This window comes from Rhinolophus sinicus, chromosome 2, assembly GCF_057876585.1.
Source record: "Rhinolophus sinicus isolate RSI-liver-muscle chromosome 2, RSI-T2T, whole genome shotgun sequence".
In the NCBI taxonomy this organism is placed as follows: domain Eukaryota; kingdom Metazoa; phylum Chordata; class Mammalia; order Chiroptera; family Rhinolophidae; genus Rhinolophus; species Rhinolophus sinicus.
This window is the reverse complement of record NC_142502.1, coordinates 11438467-11462476: the sequence shown is the minus strand read 5'-3', so window position 1 is coordinate 11462476 and position 24010 is coordinate 11438467. Positions and strand designations below refer to the sequence as shown.

The following is a 24010-nucleotide window of genomic DNA, read 5'->3' as shown; positions in this document are numbered from 1 at the left end:
CACCTTTTCCTGTATCTATTTTTAAGAATAGAAAAGGAAATCTTCTCCTGGAAAATTATTTTCCATCAAAAACAGTCCTTATTCACCATCCCATTTCTCAAGAGTTCTTATGTGTAATGTAAATGCTGATGATTCCTAAATCTCATTTATTTACGAAATCCACAAATATTAATCAAGTGCCTAGTAAGTGTCAGACCCTGGGCAAGTTGCTAAAAATATACCTGTGGTCCTGCCCTACAGAGATTATTATCAATTAATAGAAAACAGAAAGTCTAACAAACGCATAGAAAGGAGAAAGGTAAGTATAATATGAAGAAAATTATAGACGACTATGGGAGCAGACGGAGGCTGCCCAATTTAAGTCAGAGGATAAAGTAAGACCACCTAGAAGGGGAGCTATTTGAACTCAAATGTGATGTGACTGGGTGGCAATAAAGACTTTAGGGCATGGAGATGAAGCGTTTTCTGAGCAGAGAAACAGCACATGCAAAGGCTTAAAGAAAGAGCGACCATGGACAATGCTAACCAGGAACTAAAAGAAGTTCTATAGTGGAAGCTTGGTTGGAGGTGGGGAGATTGGGGAAGTAAGAGAGACATAGGTCAAGAGATTCTCACAAGCCAGGAAATGAATTTGTACTTTATCCCAGGGGTACAAAAAAACAACTGTGTGGATTTCAAACCCAGGATTTTAAACAGCCTGAATTTTTCTAGCTGTTCAACTTGAATCTGCTTTTGTAAGACTTGGCATGCATTCCTGTGTGCTGTATCACATTCTAAGTACTTAATATGAGGTGTGAAAAATGAAGACTGAGTGTCTGGACTTGACCTTTCTCAAGGAAATCTGGGTAGTACTGTTTGAAGCAGCCAGGCATCATGAAAGAAGAAGGTACACCATGAGTTAATTACTGGCTCATAGTAATAATGACAAAAAAAAACGCTAAGAGAGGTGGTCTCCTCAGGCAGTGTCAGGGAATAGTAGAGACAAGCAAAGGGATCTCATGAGATCACTTATACTTTCTCGAGAGAATTACCCTAAACTTCATTTATGGAGTTGTTCTCTCAGAACCCTATCGCAGGCAGAAAACAGAGTGATCTAATCATGCCATTTATTCTGGGCCCCGCATGCAGTAAGGGTGGCATATGGCGACAATCCTGGGCTGAGGAATCAAAGGACTGAAGTTGATCTGTTTTCTCCCACTTACTACTTGTGTCACTTGGAACAATGTACACAATCTCCCTGAGTCTCAGTCTTCCCAACTTTCAAAACATGGTGACAATTACTACCTCAAAGTGTGTTTTTGAGAAGCAGAAGATAGCATGTCTGACCCAGACTACCCTTTTGCACATATTAGGTATGGAATAAGAAGTGGCTTTTGCTATAATGCTGTGGGTCCCATTACCTCTGAGCATCAGGCCACATAAGAAAGAATAGGGACTAGGGAAGGGAGAATAAGAAGTTTCCTCATTGGACTTAGGTTCCTTGAGAGCTACTTTGCTGAATCTGAATTTCTGAGTGGCAGAAAGGAAATAAATGTTCTTAGCTTGAAGGTATGTGTTTGGCTTTTATTTCATAGCTGACATTCACACAGATAACAGGACTATGACTGTTAATTAAGTATTCATTGAGCAGCCTCTTTTCCCCCATGACAAACATGTAATTAACATATCAGGGTGTGTGTGTGTGTGTGTGTGTGTGTGTGTGTGTGTGTGGAGAGAGAGAGAGAGAGAGAATTCCTCTATAACACAGAGTCATAGAATTTGGGGGTTGGAAGTGTCCTTCTGTTACATTAGTTTAATAGGATAATTCAATGGTGAGATAACACTAAATTTATTCTCCATTCAATGTTGCTAACCCAACTCTATTCAGGTGCATGGTTTGCTACCTGAATGTTGCCTTATACATTTGCAAGGGAGGGCAAGGATGCCTACGTGTGTCTGATGTTCTCTCCTTTTCCTCTTTCTAATCTAGTCTCAGTCAACACTGCTGCTCCCTGTGGAAGCACGAGATTCCGAACGCCCAAAATAGTAATTCATTGCTTCTCTAAGAGAAGCTTAAGCCAAATGAGCTGATGAAGCCAAATTAACCAAATCTGTTGACTATGTGTGGCTCAGAGAGGGCTTCCTTTAAATTCTATGAAGAGAAGGACAGCACTGAGGATAGATTTGCTGAATACTTTGACTGAATGAAAAAATTAACGTGCTGTTTACATCTGAGCTTTGTTATTTCCCACAAATGGGCCGTGCTCCCTCAACATGCAACCCTTCCAACAGCCTCAGGAAATTCCTAGGGAGCTCTTAAAAGGTAAATCAATAAGTCCACTAATTTTATTAAAAAATTACAGACTATCCACTTGCCACAACCAGCTAAAAGCAAGAGCCTAAAATAATGTGAAACAAGAGGCTGAAATTTATATTAACCTTAATTGTCCTTAAGAAGGAAGCTATACTTGTTTAGGAAACCCCTGGATAAAAGGTGAGATCCCAGGCCCAGTTTTCTTCAATTTGGGTAAAACTATTCCACACAAGACAAGATGGACATATCCAGGAGAGCAGAAGAAAAGAGAAAAAGGAGATGGTGGAAGACTGCACACCCTCCAACATAATTCTTTCTTCTGAACCTCCCAAATCTCTGATAAAGTTGTTAACACTCATGAAAGGCTTAAGGAAATATGTTTTTATGGAACTTGATGAAGAATTTTGTAGTGTTGACAGAAGCACAGGAGAATGCTTATTCCAAAGCACTGGAACTGGATTTGGGTCCAGCTTAACCAAATCTTTACAGGACGGGTGCCAGTGAATCAGTAATGAGCAAATGTAAATTTAGCAATGAAAAATTTTGCCCACAAACTATACACATCACTATTTTACATTTATAAGTTTACAGGCTCTACAGTTCTGTTGCTTGAGCAATATGCACACACAAATCATTTTAAAAGAATGGTGTCTTATAAAAAATTTTTCTGTCTTATGGATAATTCCTAAGCAACTTTCCCTTAATTGATCAAAGGACATCCGTTGCTAATCTTCAATTCACCCCCAAAGAGAAACTGAAGCTCTTCTGAGATCACAACTGGCTACTTGGAGGCTAATGAAGAGAGTTCCTATGTGAAGGCTCTACTCATTCGATATTTAACAAAGCCAGGAAATATCAACACATCTTCTAACAATAACTTTATTTCCAGCCCTTTTCCAATAGAAAACTAGCCTGTGAAGCAGACCACAGAAGTGTACTGCCTCAAAAGGATAAATGAGACAACTCTCCTAGTAAGTGTTATCCAACCACCAGTTGTTTTAATGCCATCACTGAACATGCTAAGGAACAAACAACAGTCACCAATGCAATGATGGTGGCTCACAAGTTAGCGGTCCTAAAACCAACCCACCTAAAAAAGAAGGTCAGAGGAAGAGAAATGAGTAAAGGAGGAGGAATGGAAATATCTTCTGTGGACTAATCGATTTACACCCCTAGTAGGTCTTAAAGCTGAGTCCCTTCTTTTGCAGAGATCTTAACAACGTAGAGTTCCCATATCTAGTGCCATCCACAGAAATCCAACAATGATTAGACTCACTCATGGAACAGTAACATTAATAGACCCAGAAGGCCTCCTTTAATAAGGATATAAAATTGGGACACCCCTCTCCAACCAAAGATTAGCCAAGAAGGATGGGTTTTTATTTCATAAAATACAGTGGAATAACCTACATATCTATTGGACCAGAAACAATTTCTAGAACTTATTTGTTGATTGCTCTGTTCCAAGTCTCAGGAACAAAAATGAGCTTTCCCATTGGAATCGCCTGCTCAGCAAGGATCTTTACTCCCCCCTTGGCTAAGGAGGCTGGGGATGGGAGGAAGAGAGTAGACTCACCATTTGATTGCTGTACCAATATAGCGATGACCCCTTCAGTACAACCCAGAACTTTTTCCATTTGTTGCTTAGGAAAGTTCCTTTTTCTTTTTTCTTATACAGCCACCCTTGGCAGTCAGCGTGCCCCAAGTCTTTACATGATATCCTCCTCCGACTCATTGTGAAAAAACCTGCAACAATTACATGAAAAGGTAGGTCACATATGACCCTGATTTATGTGACAGGGTGAAAGGTAACTGTTAATTATTTACCTCCTGGGAGTTGGATTTTTTTTTTTTACCAAGATTTATGCAAAGTAAATGCAAATAAAGAGTAATTTATCTATTTTATTTTTAAACATTCATTTGGTGTTTAGAAGGCACAAGATATGACCAAAGAAACCGTGAGACTAATATGCAAATGTTAGTCTAAGAATATTATTCAACAAGAGTAAGTTTAAAAAAATTAAAATGCTGAGGCTGGCAGGCACATCACTGTACTAACACAGCTCCTTTCAGCAATAATAGCAGGAGTTATGCAATAGATGGAGAAGGGTTAATGCCCACCTAAAAACACAGCCACTTTCCGATTCAGTGCCAGGTTTTCTAAGCTCTATTGACATACCACGAGGGATTAATCCAAATGAACAGCACGCTGTCATTTCTTAAAAATCAATCCAAAAATAACCAAAAATTAATCTGCCGTCCACCTCCTGATATTAGCATTAAGACAGACAAAAAGCTGATTCTAAAGAAGGTATCCAAGAGAAAAACCACACTCACAAGCACAAAAAGGGGATAAAGAAACAAAAGAGATCTAATTACCTTGAGTTTTCTTTCTCGGCTTCTGACGCAAGGGAACCTGCTGAAAATGCAGGAAGGAAAGAAAAGAGGAAATTTCTGATTGTGTTGTAACATTTGTAAAGAGAGAGGAGGGAGGAGGTGGCAGTGTTTATGAGCAGGATGGAAGCTAAAAAAAACTCTCCAAGCAGAGCTGAGGGGAGCTATAGCTGAGGCACAAAATGTGCGAATTAGAATCAATAGACTTTGAGCTGCACCTGAAAAACGTAACACAGCATTTATCACTAATGTTTCCTGTTTCCACCCACAGGCAGCTTTCTCACTACCACTTTAGTTAGGACAGCACACTGTTCGCTAAGCTCTTAAAAAAATAAAATATTGCCCTTTTTTTTTGACAGAAGAAAAACATAGATCCTGTGTCTTTTCTGGCAATTTCTAAATAACATTCTATAAATAAACCTGGAAATGAATCGTTGCAGTCTCACAATATTACAGGTTCACCTCGGGCTATTAAATGCATGGTCTTATTACCTCACAGGATTACATCCAAACCACATGAAAAAGAAATTCCCAGAAAAAGAAACTCCATAGCTTCTTTGGGTGAGATCGAAGTACTATCAAGTCTCCTTATCAGGAAATTTTTATTTACAGCCAAATTTAAATTGCTTTCTCTGTCTTAAGTACCTGTGAATATTTCTCACATGTTTTATGAAAGATTAATTATCAATTTCTATTTTATACTAGGTCTTCAAATATTCAAATCAGGTATAAGACAATATATGAAATATATATTTTCACAATACATTTTAAACAATTCATATAAAATCAGACTATTGGCAAAAATAGAAAACAAAAAAATGCTTTCAACTGGCTGTGTGTGTGTGTGTGTGTGTGTAGGAATGCAGAAAGAGGCACTTTAAATTAAAGAAGTTTTATTTTTTTCTCCACAATATCTAAGCTGAATATACTCAGGTTTAAATGGTTAAGTAGAGAATTTGAAAAAATTGTACATAATTGAAAAGTCGTTCTAAAAGTTGGTATGCAATCTTATTACAACATTTCATGTTATTGTAGATGTTAGTATTTTACATATCTAATTATTAATCGAATAGTTATTGTATATGGTTCTACTATGTGTTTAAAAATGGAATATAATATAATGGAAATAGGATGGGATTTTTAAAAGCAGAGGCCTGAAATCAACTCATAGCCGTCATAATTAATAGCTGTGTTACCCAGGAAAAAGTCCATTTACCACTTGGAACCTACTTCTTCAGTGTAAAATCAGGATATTTATAATAATTCCAATTCTACAGATCTCATAAATACTTAACAAGATTGTACATGAAAATACTCTGAAAACCAAAAAAACATGACTTTGTATAATTACACGTAATATAATATTATGTGACTATAGATATAAACAAATACTTCAGATCTAATAAACAAAAACTTCATAATAATTATTTTCGGGATAAGTAGGACTTGTACTTCCCTCAGGAACAATGATGGAGTCAAAGTGCTTAAACTGTATTTCCTGGGAAATCCTGAACTGATTTTTTATTCTACAAATGTTAGAATAAAATTCTATTCCTGAAGAAATTAATCATCCTTGTGAAAAAAAGTTATAATAAAATCACTAGTTGCCCTAAATTTTAGGCAAGAATAGACATGTTACAGTCATGACACATGCCTAAAATTCAGGCATGTTATCACAGCAAGGTCCTCGTATAAGCTCCACTTCACAAGTGAGTGAATATCTCCTTCACTCACTTTCATCTTGGTCTAAAATCCCCACCATTCCCTCTAATAGTCTTCTGGGGTGTGTTTTATATGCAATTACCTGAGATCAGTAAAATCAATTAGTATCGATTAAAAAAATATTTTAGCCCAAATATGTATATTATTTGGATAACTAACACTTAGCCAAGAGCCAGGACTAAAGACAAAGAAAAGAGTAAATTTAGATTGTGGGAACTATTTGAGAAAATGGGGGTTCAGGAGACCCCAGGGAGCACTCAAGACAAACCGAGCACTCAAGACAAACCGAGAACCAGGGCAATGAAAAGAAACAGAGAGAATTGTACAGAGGCCTTTCTAGAGGGTCTGGCCCCAGAAGAACAAGGTGAAATCGCATTACAAATAGAGCTGAAGTTCATACAAAAAGAGCAGCTTTAGAAAGAATGAGAGAGGAAAGTCAGGAGAGGACAACTGTAGGATCTGTGAAGGGAAGCAGCGCTCATACCATATCTCCTGACCGGGCCCTGGTGAATCTCCTCCACCTATCCCTTACAAAGTCCTAGAGGAACTGGATGCACTCCAGCTCCGTCATGCAACCTGAGGGCTGTTTCTAGAGAAAGCCCCAAATCCAACTGTAGGCTTTGTCTCAATATCGGCCAGAAGCAGTCCTTGGTCTACACTGGATTCATGTCCTCGGTCTAGGCTGGATGAGGTATGGGAGCTCTACACAGAACAATACCTCAAACAGGGTGATGACCCAACATCAAGAAAGGATTTTATTAAGACTTTTCTCAAGGGAGCCAAGGGAGTTTACTCAACTATCCTCTGATAGCACTTCTCCCAAGGCAATTTAATTTATAATCTATATAACTGTTCAAACTGTTTCTCTCAACCAGAAACAGACTTCATAGTATAGAAATAACAAATTATAGGGAGTTTCAGTTTCACTTGATATATATGCATCTGAAACCTACACTACTTTACATGAGAGAATGAAAACAATCTCAAGAACTTTAGTGAGTTTAAGATACAACATACGCCTCACAACAGGAAGTGGAACCCGCCAACTAGTCAGTTTCAAAAAGATCTTACATGTGGTTTTTTTCACTAGGTGAGTGAAAAAAAAAAAAGCCAAGCACCCAGTTGAGCATTTTATGAGACAGTTTTTCAATAGGGGAATTATAACTCATTCTCCTCACGAATATCCAGAGCCTAGCAAGATATTTTTCTCACACTATTATTTTTCCCATTGGGATATTGTAGGTAAAACTAATTACTCTACATTCTAAAGTTGGGGTGAAATTCTTCCTTTAAATACACATTTTCTTTTGATTGAAAAAAAGTACTTTTCTTTTACTTTTTAAGATGGTTTTAAAAATTCTTTTTTTTGGGGGGGGGGGGAAGGGGAACAGGACTTTATTGGGGAACAGTGTGTACTTCCGGGACTTTTTTCCAAGTCAAATTGTTGTCCTTTCAATCTTAGTTGTGGAGGGTGCTGTTCAGCTTCAAGTTGTTGTCCTTTCAGTCTTAGTTGTGGAGGGCGCAGCTCAGCTCCAGGTCCAGTTGCCGTTGCTAGTTGCAGGGGGCGCAGCCTAGTTGCAGGGGGCACAGCCCACCATCCCTTGCGGGAGTCCAACTGTCAACCTTTGTGGTTGAGAGGACACGCTCCAACCAACTGAGCCATCCGGGAGCTCAGCGGCAGCTCAGCTCAAGGTGCCGTGTTCAATTTTAGTTGCAGGGGGCAGAGCCCACCATCCTTTGCGGGACTTGAGGAATTGAACTGGCAACCTTGTGGTTGAGAGCCCACTGGCCCATGTGGGAATCGAACCGGCAGCCTTCGGAGTTAGGAGCATGGAGCTCTAACCACCTGAGCCACCGGGCCAGCCCCCTTAAAAATTCTTTTGGTCACTAATCACTCAAAAACACACATACACATATGAAGGAACCAGTACAAAATATACAAAGGGTCCTCCTTTGACGCTGCATGATGGCACTAACACCCAGATTACAGGATAATTATGATATTGACTTCTGATCTATATAGTAATTGTCAAACCTTGCAGGTACAATTTACCCCCATGATATATTAAAATTCACAGTAAGATAGTTTGTCATTACATCAAACTTCATAATGATCCTGGTCTTTAACAGAATTGTTAACATGCTAATAAATGTCCCTCATTTGTAGTATTTATCCAGTTTCCATGGTGTAACACCTCACATTGTTGTCAGCTTCAAGATACCCAGTCCTTTAACAAAACCACAAAATTTCGTAAATATTTTAGAGCCAAGCAAACTTCAGTAGATAGAGCTGTTAAGGATGTTTCTCCACAAACACCTTTTCCCCACAAGTATCTTTCTTCCTTCCTAGAAGTAAAACTCAGGTTTTTAAAGGGAATTTTAAAGTTTTTAATTATTAAAATTTTACCTACAAAAATACATGAAAAACTTGCTTATTTTTTTCAGAATATTTACCTACCTTAAATATTACTTAATAAATAAATATTTTTTAAATCCTTAGTAGTGAAAAATGGAGACAGATAATAGATTCTAATAGTAATAATAATGTATATTATTAAGACAGTAATAGTAAGCAATAACAGCTAAGAAATACCGGGGGTGCCAAAAAAATGTGTACACATTTTAAGAGATGGTCAACGTTGCTCAAGCAGTAGTTTGCCATAATCAGAAACGTCTGGATGCTGATGGTAACCACCGAGCACCTCTTGTAATTGCAGAAGTCAAACGTGGCTTGTATTCATCTTTTGTTTTTGGTATATATTGAGTATCACAATTTTAATAGTTTTTTCCTTTCTTAAAATGTGTATACATTATTTTGGCACCCACTGTATATATAAAGCTTATACTCATATAACGTTTACCATGTGCCAGGCACTATCCTGAGTCATAAATACCCAAACTGAATTCTTATATTTATGGCTTACGAGCTATTTTTACTCCCATTTTACAGAAGAGAAAATTGAGAAAATGGAAGTTCAGTGTTTGGCCCAAATTCACACAAGTAAATGGTAAAATGCAAATCGTTATTGCAAGAAGAAAACTCCCAAAGTAGTAGCCTGTTAAGGTATTGCTTTTGTTGTTGATGTTATATAAAAAGTAGGATGGGAGAAAGGACTAGACTTTGAGAAGAATCTGGATGCCACCGTGCATTCTACGTAGAAGAGAAATAGAAGAAATTAAAAAAAAATTTTTTTTTAAAGGAGGACTAGAAAGAAGGGGAAGAAGAAAGAGAGAGGAGATAGGGGCTTGGAGGACAGGAGCAAAAGAAGGGAGCAAGGACAGGGAGAGGTGAGGGTGGGCAGCAGGAGTTAGAATGCAGACAGTGAGGGGGAGCAAAGTGCTGGGGAAATTTTTGGAGTTTCTGACATCATTATAGAGATCACAGTTAAAAACATCTTTTATTTAAATATATATTTATTAAATATATATTTATGTATTTAAATAAAGTAGTTTTATATATAATATCAATATATATTTTATTTGAATATGTGTATATATGTATATATACGTTTATATGTGTATATATTTTATTTAAATATGTGTGTGGGGGGTATTTATATATACATACACATATATATATGTATATATATATATATATATATATATATATATATATATATTCAGTAGTAAACATATTGAGTTTGAGGTACATATGTACATATGTACATATGCATCCAAGTGGAACTATTCAGTACATATAGTATTTAAGGATCTAGGGATTGGGAGAAAATCTGGAATAAAGATATACAATTGGGCCTCATCAGTGTATAGAGAGTAGAAGTCTTGAGTTTGGATAAGATCACCCAGATATGTAGAATGACAGAGGACTGAAGTCAGAATCAGAAGGAAAAACAATATGTCTCATAGAAGCAGAATCAGAAGGAAAAACAATATGTCTCATAGAAGCAACAGGAGCCTAGCAAGGAGACTGAGCAGAATTGCCAATGGAAATTGGCAATGGAAAAAAAAATCAAGAGAGTGGTTGTCGTGGAAGTGAGGGAGTGATTCAAGAGAAAGGTGGGTCTAAACCATCAGCTGTTGCCATTGTAAAAGAGAAAGAAAAAAATCATTAGAAACCTTGGCAAAAACAATTTCAGTGTCAAGTTGGTCTAGAAGACAAATTTCAGTGGGTTGGGATTAAATAGGAATTGAAGAAATAAACGTAGCCTTGAAGACTATTCTTTCAACGATCTTCACATTCAAGCTTTAAAAAGTTGGTTTCACGTAAAATAAAGTTATCTTTCTATTTTTTATTCTATATTCTATCTTTCTTAGCATTTTAAAAATCTGTTTTAGAATTTAAATTTTCAGGATTGTGAGTGGAAGTGCTTAGTGTGCTCTCTCTCTCTCTCTCTCTCTCTCTCTCTCTCTCTCTCTCTCTCTCTCTCTCTCTCTCCCCTCCCTCCCCACTTCCTTTTCTCCCATTGTGCCCATGGCTCCCTCTTTATCAGTTTGGAGGTTGCTTCCACCTGATGTATGATCAGTCCTACAATCATGTCCCGGGGAGAATCTTGCACATCCAGTCACTGATCTAGCTGATGACTAGGTTCTTTCCTGATTTCGAGGCTGTGTTCCCTAATTTCCTCCCTAGACCCTCAGGCGGCTATGGGGTTACCCCAAGCCCTGGTTTCCCAACTGTTTTCATCTTTAGCCCTTTCACAGGTGAGGAAGCCCCCATTTATCACTGTCATCAGAAGTAGCTCTCCTCACACGCACGAGTGGAGCATTTTTTCACCCCCATACTCTGGGACAGGAGGCAAACTAGTTCCAGCCTCCAGACAAGGTGCTCATTGGGCCCACAGCTCAGTCATGCTCGATTCATTTCTGATCCACAGAGCTGATTACAGTGTGTTTGAGCCTAACTCTGCTTTAGTGGTTTTCTATGTTTCTATCTTTGCTCTATGTTTGCAACAGAGGGGGGTATCAAAGTGTGAACTCACAAAACTGGTATTGAATGCAAGCCAGTCATTTCATTTATAAGGTTCCATTTTGAAATCACAATCCAAATCACAAGTCCCTTCCCCATAGTAGCCTCAATATGCCACCACGACATCTGTCCATTTCATCTCCTGGCAACTTCAACTTTTCTTCTATTCTACATAAATGTCAGGCATTTTAACAACTCCATACTTATGAATACTTTATTTCCTTCCTTCATTTTTCATCTGGTTAAAGCTTATTCATCATGTTAGACCCAGGTCAAATGCCACCTCCACCTGAAGCCTTCTCTGACTTTAGAAGGCAGTTAGCTCTTAGAATAATCTTACGGTCACTCAGGGTTATCTATTTATAGTCACTAACAATTGATTTATATTATCTCCCAAAGATCTTCATGGTAGGTATGGTTTTTATCTTCCTTTCCACAAATGAGGAACTTCATCTAGCTGTGGTTAAATAACTTCCCCTCGGATCACAAATATAGTAGCAGAGCCAAGACTGGGACCCAGGCTAGTCAGATTCCTAAGCCGACTGTTTAACTCCATGTTACTCTACTTCTTCTGTCCTCCATTTTCCCACAATGCTTTGCTGATGCCTCTAAAATGGATGTTATCATTTGTTTGTTTACATATCTATGTGGTACATACATGGTAGTAGCACTGTCTACCCAGGTGCCCAGGTGCAACCCAAACTTGTGAGCAATCTCAGATAAGCCCTTTCCCCTGTCCCACCCTTTTATTCAATCACTATCACTCTTCAAGTTGCTTCTTAAAGTTTATCAAAACTCGTTTACCAGCTCTGTGGTTGAATGACTATAACTCTGTTTAGAGTCAATGATTAGACAAAATGTCAAGACAGAATTGATGTTCTTAAACATGCCCTTACTTCAAAATCTAGCACCTAGCCCAAGGCCTGACACTTAGGGACCATTCAGTGACTACTTACCCAAAGATTGACTGTGTCTTATGTCAATTTTTACTTCCTGTGTGCCTTACTAGTTGTGCCTGGCACAAATGGAGATTTAACAAATATGAGGTCTGACAATTAAGTTCGAGAACTCATCCTAGAAAAAGTGCACTTCCAAATAGTAAAACACCTGGTTAACTGTTTGTCTAGCTGGTACAAATTCATAATGAATAATCCCTCTGATGTCAAAAAAGGTTAGTAACATCATTGCAACAAGTTCTTGAACTCAATTGTCAGGCCTCTGCCTAAAAAGCCCTCTACTACTTAATTACTCAGAGCTGAAAAATGCCTTCACTAGTAAATAACATCAGCAGACTCAAGCAACATAAAAGTCACTCTAACACCTTTCTCATCCCAAAGCAGCACGTGCATAGATAAAAATCCCTGGGGTTGATCTGACACTAAATTTGAACCCACCTTGAGAGTTGACCCTTGGTATTTCCTTGAAAGTAAAATGGACTTGTGCTAAACAAATCTCTACTTCTATCTAAAATACTATTTCCTCAAAAACCACAGTAGCTTTCTCCAGTATCCTGTTTTAACCATATCCTCCAAATACTAAAAATCTGGAACCTAAAAATAGAAATGCATGGGGTGAAGGAGGGCTGAAAGGAGGGACAGCAGTTTTCCAGTGGGAGCTAACAAATCTATACCCCGTAATCTATTCCCGGGACAGCTGTCAGGCACTTCTCCACTTCAAGCCCTACTTGGGACAGCAGCGATGTTAAATAGCTTCCCGAGTTTGATCTGTGTGTCAGGCTTATGCACAGCAGCATGGGCACAGCCATTTCCACAGAGAGTTATGTTGATGGACTCTAAAAACATGATGAAGCTGCCAAAATTTCGGTTCTTTTTTGGTTGATCAAAAACGTGAAAAATAGATTACTCACTTCACCCCTGAATATTACCACATCCCTAAGACACACAGGAAAGGCACAGAGATGGAGTGAGGGGCAGGGCAGGTTTCCATGGGGTTCAGAGTCATGTCTGGGCTGCTCATGGCACACAGTACACAACAAGACCAGGCCATACATGTTCTGTGAGTATCATTACTCACAGTTTCCTTGTGAAGAAAGCACAAGGACCAGATTGCTGTTGGAGGGATCATCCCACAGATGACAGTCCGGGCAACAGTAGACGACCCAGCCACAGTGACACAAGTAAATTTCTGTGTGCATTCAGTGAGCTGGTCCTTCTCAGCATGAAAACTGAGCGAAGCAACCAGGATTTACAAGCAGAGACTTTTGTTTCAGGAAAAAGATTTCACTTGCCATTTTATTTTCAGGCGGTATTTAATGAAGGGACTTGATTTTAAAGAGTTCCTGAGAAAACACTGTCATACAGTCCTGATCTAAGATAATTCTGACATGTCTTCCCCACACGAGCCTTCCCTGAAAGTAAGAAATCTCGGGAGCTTTAGGCAAAAGAATGCTGTGCGATGGTGAAAGAGATGATGTGCCACATTCCCTGAGACTTGTCATTCTAAATTAGGGCTGTGTTCCTTCTTTAGCTAAAACATTGTTGCTAAAATCTGAGACCAGAGAACTATCTTAACCAAGCCTTTAAGATTTATATATGCTAGTTTTTTTATTTATTTATCTCTATTTACTAATTTGTTTATTTATTTATGTGAGAAACTAATCATAACAGAAAACTATGCAATACGGATTTAGTGTATAATACTTTCGTATCACTGCAGTGTGAGGTACAGAAAGCCTTAGCAATATGAAGCACTACACAGATGGATTCTTAGAAACGTTTAGGGATTGTACCAAATCTAATCATTATGTTAAACATTTCCCAACAAACTATGACCCAGATTCTAAAGGCGATTAAGCTAATTATTTCTTTCGGGCCAAAAAGTTGGAAAATTATGGCTTTTGTGTATTCAGCTACCAGTTATTGCACAATTACTTGTGTCAAGGATTAGAGATTCAATGGCAAACAAGCTCTCGCACAGCCAAACACAGAAGACAAAGAATTAAACAAGGATAATGAGGTCTGCACATAAGTGCTGTAACGTAGCCCATTATAACAATTACCCAGAATGGGGGAGCCAGGAGAGGCACCCCACGACTTGATAAAAACAATGACCTGAAAGATAAAAACCTGAGCCTAAGAGAACCTGATATAGGAATGCGGGTGAGATCCAATGGGAATCAACCACGGAGTGTGGGGGGTAACCACGTTCAGAGTACCCAAGTCACATCATTCAGGGCCTGGGAAGTTACGCTTGAAAGTATAAAGTTTACCTAAAAGCCAATGAGAAGCCATGGAACAGATGTCAGCAGGTGAGGGGCACGATCAAATTTGCATTTAGGAAAATCCACTCTGCTCTGTGGCAAGTGCATTGGAGGGGGCAGGTGCAGACACAAAAGAGCCCAGTGGGCAGACAGAAGGGCACGTGTTGTGTCCGGGAAGGTGGGAAAATATGTAGGAAGTAAAACCAACAGAACCTGGCGAGTTAATACCTTGGATTCTATGTGAAGTTTTAGCTTTGAACATTCTTCTGTTTCCCTTCAGAGGAGAGAAAAGAATGCGATCAAATGCAGCCAGCTCAACTTGACAAAAAGGAACAAAGCTGTTCTACTATACATATAATAACATTTCAACTGCTTAGCATCTAGTTTCTTGAGCAATTTTATTAGCACTATTTACCATACGAACCTCAACGGTAACTATCAGATCTGGATCAACAAAAACACCTAAAAGTATCGCCCCCTCCCCCACCAGATGGTAAATTCCTCGTCTTGGAACCTGATTCCAAGCAGTGCTCAGAGCGCAATAAATATTATTTAGTGGAAATGAAGTGTAATTCGGGATGTGATTAGGTCAAATGTGTCAAGCCTACTGAAACTGCCTAGCATAAAAATAGGTCTCCTGTGCTACATTTTATTTAGAGAACAAATGACAGCAGAAAATTGAACTAATTTTCTGAATGGAAAGATAAAGTAGGGTAACCACTGAAAAGCAGCTGGAAGAAATGCTTAAGAGAGACGTTAAGTAGCATTGTCCAGACTCATCAACCATGAGATAAAAATAACAGGGAAATAGACACACAAGGAGAGCTGAGCTGATTGAATCTAGGAGTGGAGCCTGGCTCATGGAATGAAAATGACCCTTAAATAGCCAGAGTTCCCACCAAGAAGAACAGAATCCACTTGTGCACAGGTCCAAGGGAAGCAGGTTACGTGTTACAGCAGTAACCGAGATTACAGGCTCTAGATTGGGATATTACATGGATGATATGTTAGTCCTCAGGGAACCACATCTGCAGTCTTTGTTCCAATCCCCAGCATTACGCTTTTTGTTTTTAAAGATGTGGAGATTTTAACTTGTTTCAATCGCAGCTATATGTCCAGTTCCTGCCTAGTACAGTGACTGATATGATATATGTTAGAGTCAGAAGTAATTAGTGAACATTAAATGAATGTTTGAATGAATGAATTTATTAATTTAAAGTGATTAGGTGCTCATTTATCTTAATTTCCATTTCTTTTTAAGCATATAAGATGAACTCCTTCCCGCTGGAAGACTATGTTCTTTCGGTGGAAAAGGAGAGGCAATGTTAAGAATTAAACACTGCATTACTTTTCTCAAGGATCCAATAATCTCATTTCTTCCTTTTAATTTCCTGTTTTTCCTTCTAACACATACACATGTGCTTATAATCACATGCATTTTTTCTTTTTAAAATTTTTCGTAAACTTTGGATACTCTGAACTTTAGTCTTCCTAACTCTGTTTTTACAGATCTGTGCTATTGCTTTGCCCTTGACTGTAGGAGACTCCTTTAACATCCTGTACATGTTTTTTATATCTAATTTTAGCAAATGTCTCCTATTGTGGCCACATTCCTTCTCTTAGTTGTTCTTCTTTATCTTCATGTGATTTCTATTATCAAAACAACACCCACCCATTTGTGTCCAAGGGATCACACTTCCTTCTCTGTCAGTTTTAGATGGCAAATTTCCTAGGGTTCATAACTGACTATAATTTGTTTTCATTTTTAGTTTTCTGCAGTCCTATCTCCCAACGTTTCCACCATTTTTCATCATTAGCAAGCTATTTTCCTCCTCATTTAAAATTAGCATCAGAATGAAAGTGTTCTCATCGCCTCCTCTATTTCTGGGATATGAAATTGTTAAAGTAAGCAGAGACTTTATCATCTGCCCTGCTTTTCAGTAAGGTCCCTTCCAGGAGCTGTCTAGTTCACTCAATTACCCCATCACTATTACTACAACCTTCCGTGACATCCATTTTCTAATTTGCATCAGGAAACCATTGCCCATGTTCCTTATTTGGCAAGAAGTCTATACTATATTCTCTCAACACCCTAGTTTGATTCTGTTTTTGGCTCTATTCCAAAAACTCTAAGCTACATATTTCTCATGAGGTCATTAGATTTGTCAGAAGATGCATACCATACAATCCCACACTACCCCATATCACTCTTCTAATAGAGATAATATACTTGATCAGTTGATCTACCTAATTTAGGCAAATTTATGGCTATAAAATCGTTTTTAAAGGAATCTACAATTTCAGTGTAATAATTAACAGAATTTGTTCCCATAGAGGTTGCACTAGTACCAGTTAACTTAAAACACAGAGATAACTTATGTACAATACATTAAAATCATAGCTATGTTTCTTGATCTTTAAAAGCAAATACCTAGAATTCTTAAACAAATGCTTGGTGATCATAACAAAACCTTGAAACCTAACAAAGAATTATTTCATTCCATTGTAACTAATGAAATGGAAGTCAATAAATGCCTAGATGGACAATCAGCTCTAATGCAATCAGCTCTTTTGGAAAATAAGACCTAGATGGACAATCAGCTCTAATGCATCTTTTGGAGCAAAAATTAATATAAGATCTGGTATTATATTATATTGTATTGCATTATATTATATTATATTATATTATATTATATTATATTATATTATATTATATTTATTATACCCAGTCTCTTATTATAGTAAAATAAGACTGGGTCTTATATTAATTTTTGCTCCAAAAGACGCATTAGAGCTGATTGTCTGGCTAGGTCTTATTTTCAGGGAAACACAGTAGCTAGCCAAACTTAAAATCAACCCTTCTAGTTTCTAACTCATTCATCAAACTAACAATATCTAAAGTTCAGAGCGTTCCAAAGGGTACTTACGAGAACATTGCCATCTGTAGCCATGTATGATGTCAAATTGGAACAAACGCTAGAAAAGAAAAAAGATTTCAGTTAAACGTGGGATTGAAGTATTCATAAGAGCATATATCTCTTTGACCTTTGTGGGTGGTGTGTATTTCTATTTCAGTAGATGAATTTCTCAATAAAAGCAATTCATTAAATGGCCTTTTAATGCAGAACTCAATAAGCCAACTGTTTAAAATTGAGTTCATAAAATAAGCCAAAATTTCATCAACACATTTGTCAGTATTCTTTCAAATCTATAGCAAGACATGTATATTATTCATGTACTTATTATCATATTATATATAAACATATATCTTTGAAAAGTAAAAATATTTCCTCTTTGTGATGAATGACATAATGAAATACGTGGAAATATTGGATCCCTTGCTATTATTCTGATGATATTAACTAAACAATTTCAAAAATGTAACTAATTCCTCTGCCTCAAAAGTCCCAACTTTAATATGAAGATGAAACTCTTTTGATGTATTTTGATGTATTTCACTTTGTAGTGGATTACCTGAAAAACAAGATACTTTGTGGTTTCAAAAAATGCAGATGAAAACAAAAAGAAAAAAAATCTCATATTTTCAGACTTTGACAAGAAAGAAACTTGTTAAACATCCACAAGCCACTGAAATTTCCCCCAAAGCCAAAAGCCTTTCGATCTCTTCCCAGTGACACAACAAATAAAGATCCATACCCCATGTGACTTTATTTCGTATACCAGTTGTTCCCAACTTTCAAAGAGGTACAACCTCTTCGAAAAGGTACAAGCTTTTAGGTAAAGAAGATTGTAGAAGTTAAGAGCAAAGCTTTTGATTGGTCTGGACTGGATTTAAATCCCAGCTTGGCAATTTATTGTGTAATCTTGGGCAAGTAATTGATATTTTAGGGCCTCAAGACTCCCATATGTGATAATAATATTTCCTTCTTAGAGTCAGATAAGAATTAAGTAAGAAAATATATTTAGAATGCGCATAGCATGGCCTAACATAATAAATGCTCACAAAATTATTTTATTGTCATAAAATATTTATTCCTTATTCAAGGATTTATTAAAGGTCAACTATATATACCCTTTAAATATGATATAAAGCATTGCAGTGTAACCTTTCCTGACTCTACCCAGAAGGCTAATTGGCCCCTCCCTTACAATAATAGCTAAAATTATTATATTTATTAAGCAGTTAATAAATGTGCCCAGCCAATTGATGATTTTCATATATCGTGCCATCCGATTGTTAGAACCACTTTATCAATAATCTATTACTAGTCCCATGTCTTAGAGTCTTAGATGAGACAATTTAGGAGATTTAGAGAAGGAAGTTAGTAAATGGATATTTCTGAATTCAAACCCAGATTCCAGAGCCATCCTGGTCCCCCCAAAATCTCCCACAGGACGATGCTCATAACTAACTCTTCAATGTCTGTGGTATTGTACCATGATGCTGTGGATAGGTATCCCTGGTTGGATAATGAGAATGTAAAAGGTAGAGGCCAAGACCTAGTCTACATGCCCCAGGGCTGAGCGCAGCGAAGGTCACAGCTTAGAAAAGTATTATCAAAAATGTTTTTTTAACCTAACAGATCACATCCTCAGATAATGGTATTATTTCAGGGGAATTCTGAATCCCTTCAATCAGTCAGCCTTGTAATAGTAAAACAAAGACAAAATTCACAGGAGGTGATGAAAGACAAAAGGATAAAAATCACCTTTAGTTCTTCCCCAAGCATTGGGATTTGTGGACAATGCATGCTCTGATCATTGATACTAAGGCTTCCTTGGATCTTGAGTCATATTTCTCTTATACATATGGTACCTCTTTACCTCCTAACTAACTCTTAAGTACGTCCACCCTGTCTAACCCATTGCTACCACCCTAGTCCAAGGAACCAGCAACTCCCTCTTGGACCACTCACTGTAGGAACATCCCAGCTGATGTCCCAGCTTTCTTTCTTGTCCAGAGTGATGTTTTCTCAGCATACATATAACTATTTATCTCTTTACTTAAACCTCCACAATGGCCACTGAGTCTTGAGATAAAGACCAAAGTCATGAAAATTTCCTACAAGGAAGGCTTTGTACTACGTAGCCTATCTCTTCTCTAGACCCATCTTGGATCATGTCCATGTCTCTTTCTTTCCATCTCCCTGATTCACTGGCTTTTAAAAGTTCCTTAAACGTGTTTCTAGCAATCTCAGAACCTTTGTGACAGCTCTTCTTCAACTGTCTTACCATCTAATCTTTAGCCCTCAGACCAAATGTCATTCAGTCAAGAAAACTCTTTCTGCTCCTATGACAGATCAATCCTATTTTATATGCTCTCATGGCGTGTCACCTTTTGTTCATAGAAGTTCCCATAATTTCACTGAATTATTAATTTTGTGATTGATTCTTTAACATCTGGCTCCCCACTGTACTATACCGTACATGAGGGCAGGCACTGTATCTTGTGTTGCTCACCTGTTTATTGCGGCATCCCCAGTTTTGGACCAGGGTGATTCAATAGATATATGCTGAGTAAATGAATTAAAACTACAAACAATAAAAGCATTAAATCATAGATGAATTTCCATAAAGAAAACCTAAGAATTCTAATTTTTTTTTTGTTTAGTGGAATAGTGTTGTTGTGAATATTCCATTAGAAATCTTCACAATCTGCCGGATAGGTTGATGTCATACTTCCCTCAATCAAAGAGCAAATGGGTAAAAATACCATGCAATCAGTGGTGCTGGATGGAGAAGAACGGCTGGATGTGTCTTTGTGGAGGCCACATGTGAGTGTTTACTTAATGATTTTGGAGTTTCTGTACTTAGTTCTTAAAGTAATTGACATATATGAAATCTAAAATGTCGCCAAAATGATTCAGAGATAATTTAGGGCATAAGAACCATCAAAACAATTTAAGCTCAACTCTCGTGTGTCATCTTCCATACAAAGCATATACTCACAATCCAGGAAGAACTAGAAAGTAAAATGGTAGTCATGGAGACTCACAGAAATACATTTTCTTATTGTTTGGGCAATGAGACCCACCACAGCTAACCATGTTTAGGGCATATGGTATCTATATTTTGATAAGCTAAATATGTAGCTCAAAGATTTTGATTAAAATATTTATAAAGCACATAATAAAAGCAGCTTATGAAAAATAATAATGATGCTGGCAGAAGTGTTTTGAACATAATAGTTTTTCCATAGTCCCAACCCATCCTGAGAGTATCAGTTCAAGCCAGGGGCCTATAAGTGAAAGAGTTAAAGGAAGAAGTAGTAGTTATTTAATCTGTCCTGATAAAGAATTTTTGTATAATTTCCAGGAATTAAAATTGTATAAGAGGCTAATGACAGGGTAGCAAGTGACTTTTGTAAACCAAGAGGTTTCCAATCTTTGCTTTCAACAAAATCAAATAAGACTGTATTTTAAATGTCTATTAATCATTAAAAGTAGTTGTTGTGACAGATCACCATGTGATAGTTGGTATATACTTGAAAGGAGTTCAAAAAGTGCTCCCTTCCTATTAATTTATTTATTTGAAAAACAGTTTTAAGTGCTTACATACATAAAAGTCAATAATAGGATTAAAATTCATTCTGAACTCTCACTCTAGCGATAAATAATATTCATGCACAGATATGTTACATAAGGGGGAAAACCTCATATATCTCATTAAATAATACAATATTGCAAAACAATATTTACCACCTGTATTAATCATTATTGTCAAAATGTGTAATATATTTATGTTGTTTGTTAAATTATGTACCAATAATAATTGTAACAACTTATTCTAAATAAAATCTTTTATGACTTAAAGAATTATGTCACCCAAAAATCTTTAAATCAATCTCAATTTAAATGTGTTGTTTTTTGTGGGGTTTTTTTGCTGAAATGTATGACAGAATTGTCAATAAAATATTTTCAAGAATAAAAATATTATATAATAGGACAAAAACAAATGGGGTGGTGGAATGGAAATATGAGTTTCAGGGGGAAAAAATTAACAAGGTAGAATTTAAAACTCCAAAGATTACTTTTTTTAAAAGTAATGGGACATATCACTAATATGATATTTTTATTGCATAGGTTATATTTAAAGAGAAATATAACCATTTCTACTATCCAGATTTATAACGTATCAGAAATTACATCTTTTGCAACTCTTTAAACCTCTGATGAAAGCTCTAGGTGACAATTTAAAGTACGAGGAGGTATAAAGTGTTTCCAAATGATTTTGTGTCTACAGGACTAAAAAAATGTATTTTGAAACTACTGCATGCACAGATCTGTCAGATTTCACTCTGCTACTTGATAAATGTGGAAATTTATGAAAATCACTTAATTTCTCTGACTAGCAGATGCCTCATCTGTTAAACAGAAATAATAATAACCAACTCATAAGGTTTTTGTGAGAATTAAAGGAACTATACGGGAAACATGTACGACACAGTTCATGTTCAATGAGTGGTAGCAATTACCTAGAATGGGAGCAATTACTTAGAAATAGCTTTGTTATAGAAAACTGTTCTTCCTAATGGAATTAGCACACAACTAAAGAGTTGGAGCAAGTGTGATAACAGGTTTCATCAAATAAAATCGCTTTCACACTTCAAGGTTGATTAAACTCCCTAATCTACTCTCCTAGCGACATTTTTGGTGCCTTGTTTCAGAGTGTAAGGGAATAGCTTTCTCATATTTGAAACACTTATTTTCTTTAAAGAACAATTTCTCAACATAGCACAACATGAGACTTAGGCAAAACAATGATGTCATTATTTTTTTAAGATGCAAAATAAAATAAAATGTATCACTGACGAACTCTTTAGCTGACAAGTAGAAAACACATTTCATTATTAAATGAATAATAAATTTAATTTCAAAACGATATGTTCCTTAACATATTCTGGTTGTTAAGGACTAAATATTTGTGTTCCTCCCACCAAAAAAAAAAAAAAAAAAATTCATATGTTAAAATCTATCCCCATTGTGATGGTGTTTGGGGAGGCAAATAGATCATGAGGGTAGAGCCCTCATAAATGGGATTAGAGCCCTTATAAGAAGAAGCTAGAGAGCTAGCTCACTCTTTCCTCTCTAAGAGGATACAAGGAGAAATCAACAGTCTGTAACCCAGAAGAAGACCCTCCCCAGAACCAGACTGTACTGGCCCCAGAACGTTGGGCTTCCAGTCTCCAGTATTGAAATAAGTTTCTGTTCTTGATAAGCCACCTAGTTTATGGTATTTTGTTATAGCATCCTCAACTGACTACGATGCTGGTAAAGAATCATTCCATTTTGTTTTAAGCAGAAACAAAAGGCAAATTAGTTTAGACACTGTTTGGTAAGTTAATCCAGTCAGAAATATGGACTCTGATCCTGTATCTTTTCAAAGCTAGAAGATAAGCCAAGACTATCAATATGAAACAAATGCTCTATTGATAAAGAAGGCAGTTGCTAGTACAATTAGTATTTTTTAAGAACTAAAAAAAAATAATAATCACTAAAGAGTTATAAGTTCAATTGATCCAAAAGTAACTGTCTTAGACATAATCTTTGGGCTAGTGCAGCAAAACAAGCGTCATGTCTAATGTTTTAATGATTTTTTTAAAAAGAAAACAATTTATGGGGATTTAGAGATAATTTTTCTAATCAAAATAAACTACAGGTTAGGTGTATCCTCTTTCCCACAGAGTCCTAAGTGAAAAGAATATAACTCTACACTAAAATTTTAAAGCCCACAGATGAATTCGTAACACACTTATCCTTCAAAATTACATTGCTAGATATGACAGGACATTCTCAGAGCAGCAAATGGATTTCGAGAGTGTCCATGAATACATGAATTGTTCGTAATGCAGAAACTAGAGCTAAAGAGGAAACAGAAAACGCTGGTCATTCTTGAAGCAGAAGTCTCAGTCATCAAAAAACATGTAATACATGTGGCAACAAAGTACACACTTAACTACTAACGAGAACTGTCTGTGAGCAAGCATCTTCTGTTAAGTGAATTTGAGTCCATCAGAGCAATGCCATGGGAAGCAGGAGAGACATTTCATCTTTGCTCATAAAGAAAAGCAAAGGACATGAAATAACCCACTAGTTTTGCCAACTGGCAGGAGAGTCCTCTTGTCAAACAAGGCAGAGCGGGAGAGATGTAAGCAAAATGCAAGGTGACTTCTCTGTGAGTGTATATACAGTGATACATGGGGTGGAGGTAGTCTGGGTTGTTACTTTGTCCAGGAAATTTATAAAAGAGAAAAATGGCTTTACTCAAATTATTTCAATTTTTTTTTCTTTTCAAGTTAAGCTCTTTTGTCAGATTCAATTTCACTTTCTACATGCTTTAAATTGTTCTCATTCTTTCTCTTTCATTTATTTTCATGGTTAACTTTTCCACTCATTTCATTGTATTTCTTTTCCTCTGTCTCTCCACTTTGAAGACGAACTGATAGATGGTTTTAAGAGGCAAAGCTTTTTTTAAACAGAAACTATGGTGACTA

The 24010-nt window shown here is 36.9% G+C and overlaps 1 protein-coding gene across 6 annotated transcripts in view; it reads right to left on the bottom strand.

Annotated features, from left to right (window-relative positions):
* IPCEF1 (interaction protein for cytohesin exchange factors 1) overlaps positions 1 to 24010 on the bottom strand; it is a 152467-nt gene that overhangs the window by 67658 nt on the left and 60799 nt on the right. For 3 of the 6 annotated variants that reach the window (XM_019749258.3, XM_019749257.3, XM_019749255.3), the window contains 3 exons: positions 17484 to 17532; positions 4673 to 4712; positions 3870 to 4039 (listed from right to left, as the gene is read on the bottom strand). In XM_019749258.3, the coding sequence (XP_019604817.3) occupies positions 3870 to 4039; positions 4673 to 4712; positions 17484 to 17507 (234 nt within the window). In that variant the 5' untranslated portion in view covers positions 17508 to 17532. Of the gene's footprint in view, positions 1 to 3869; positions 4040 to 4414; positions 4564 to 4672; positions 4713 to 17483; positions 17533 to 24010 lie in introns of those variants that run through there. The other 3 variants (XM_074333724.2, XM_074333722.2, XM_088795365.1) reach the window with 2 other exon arrangements.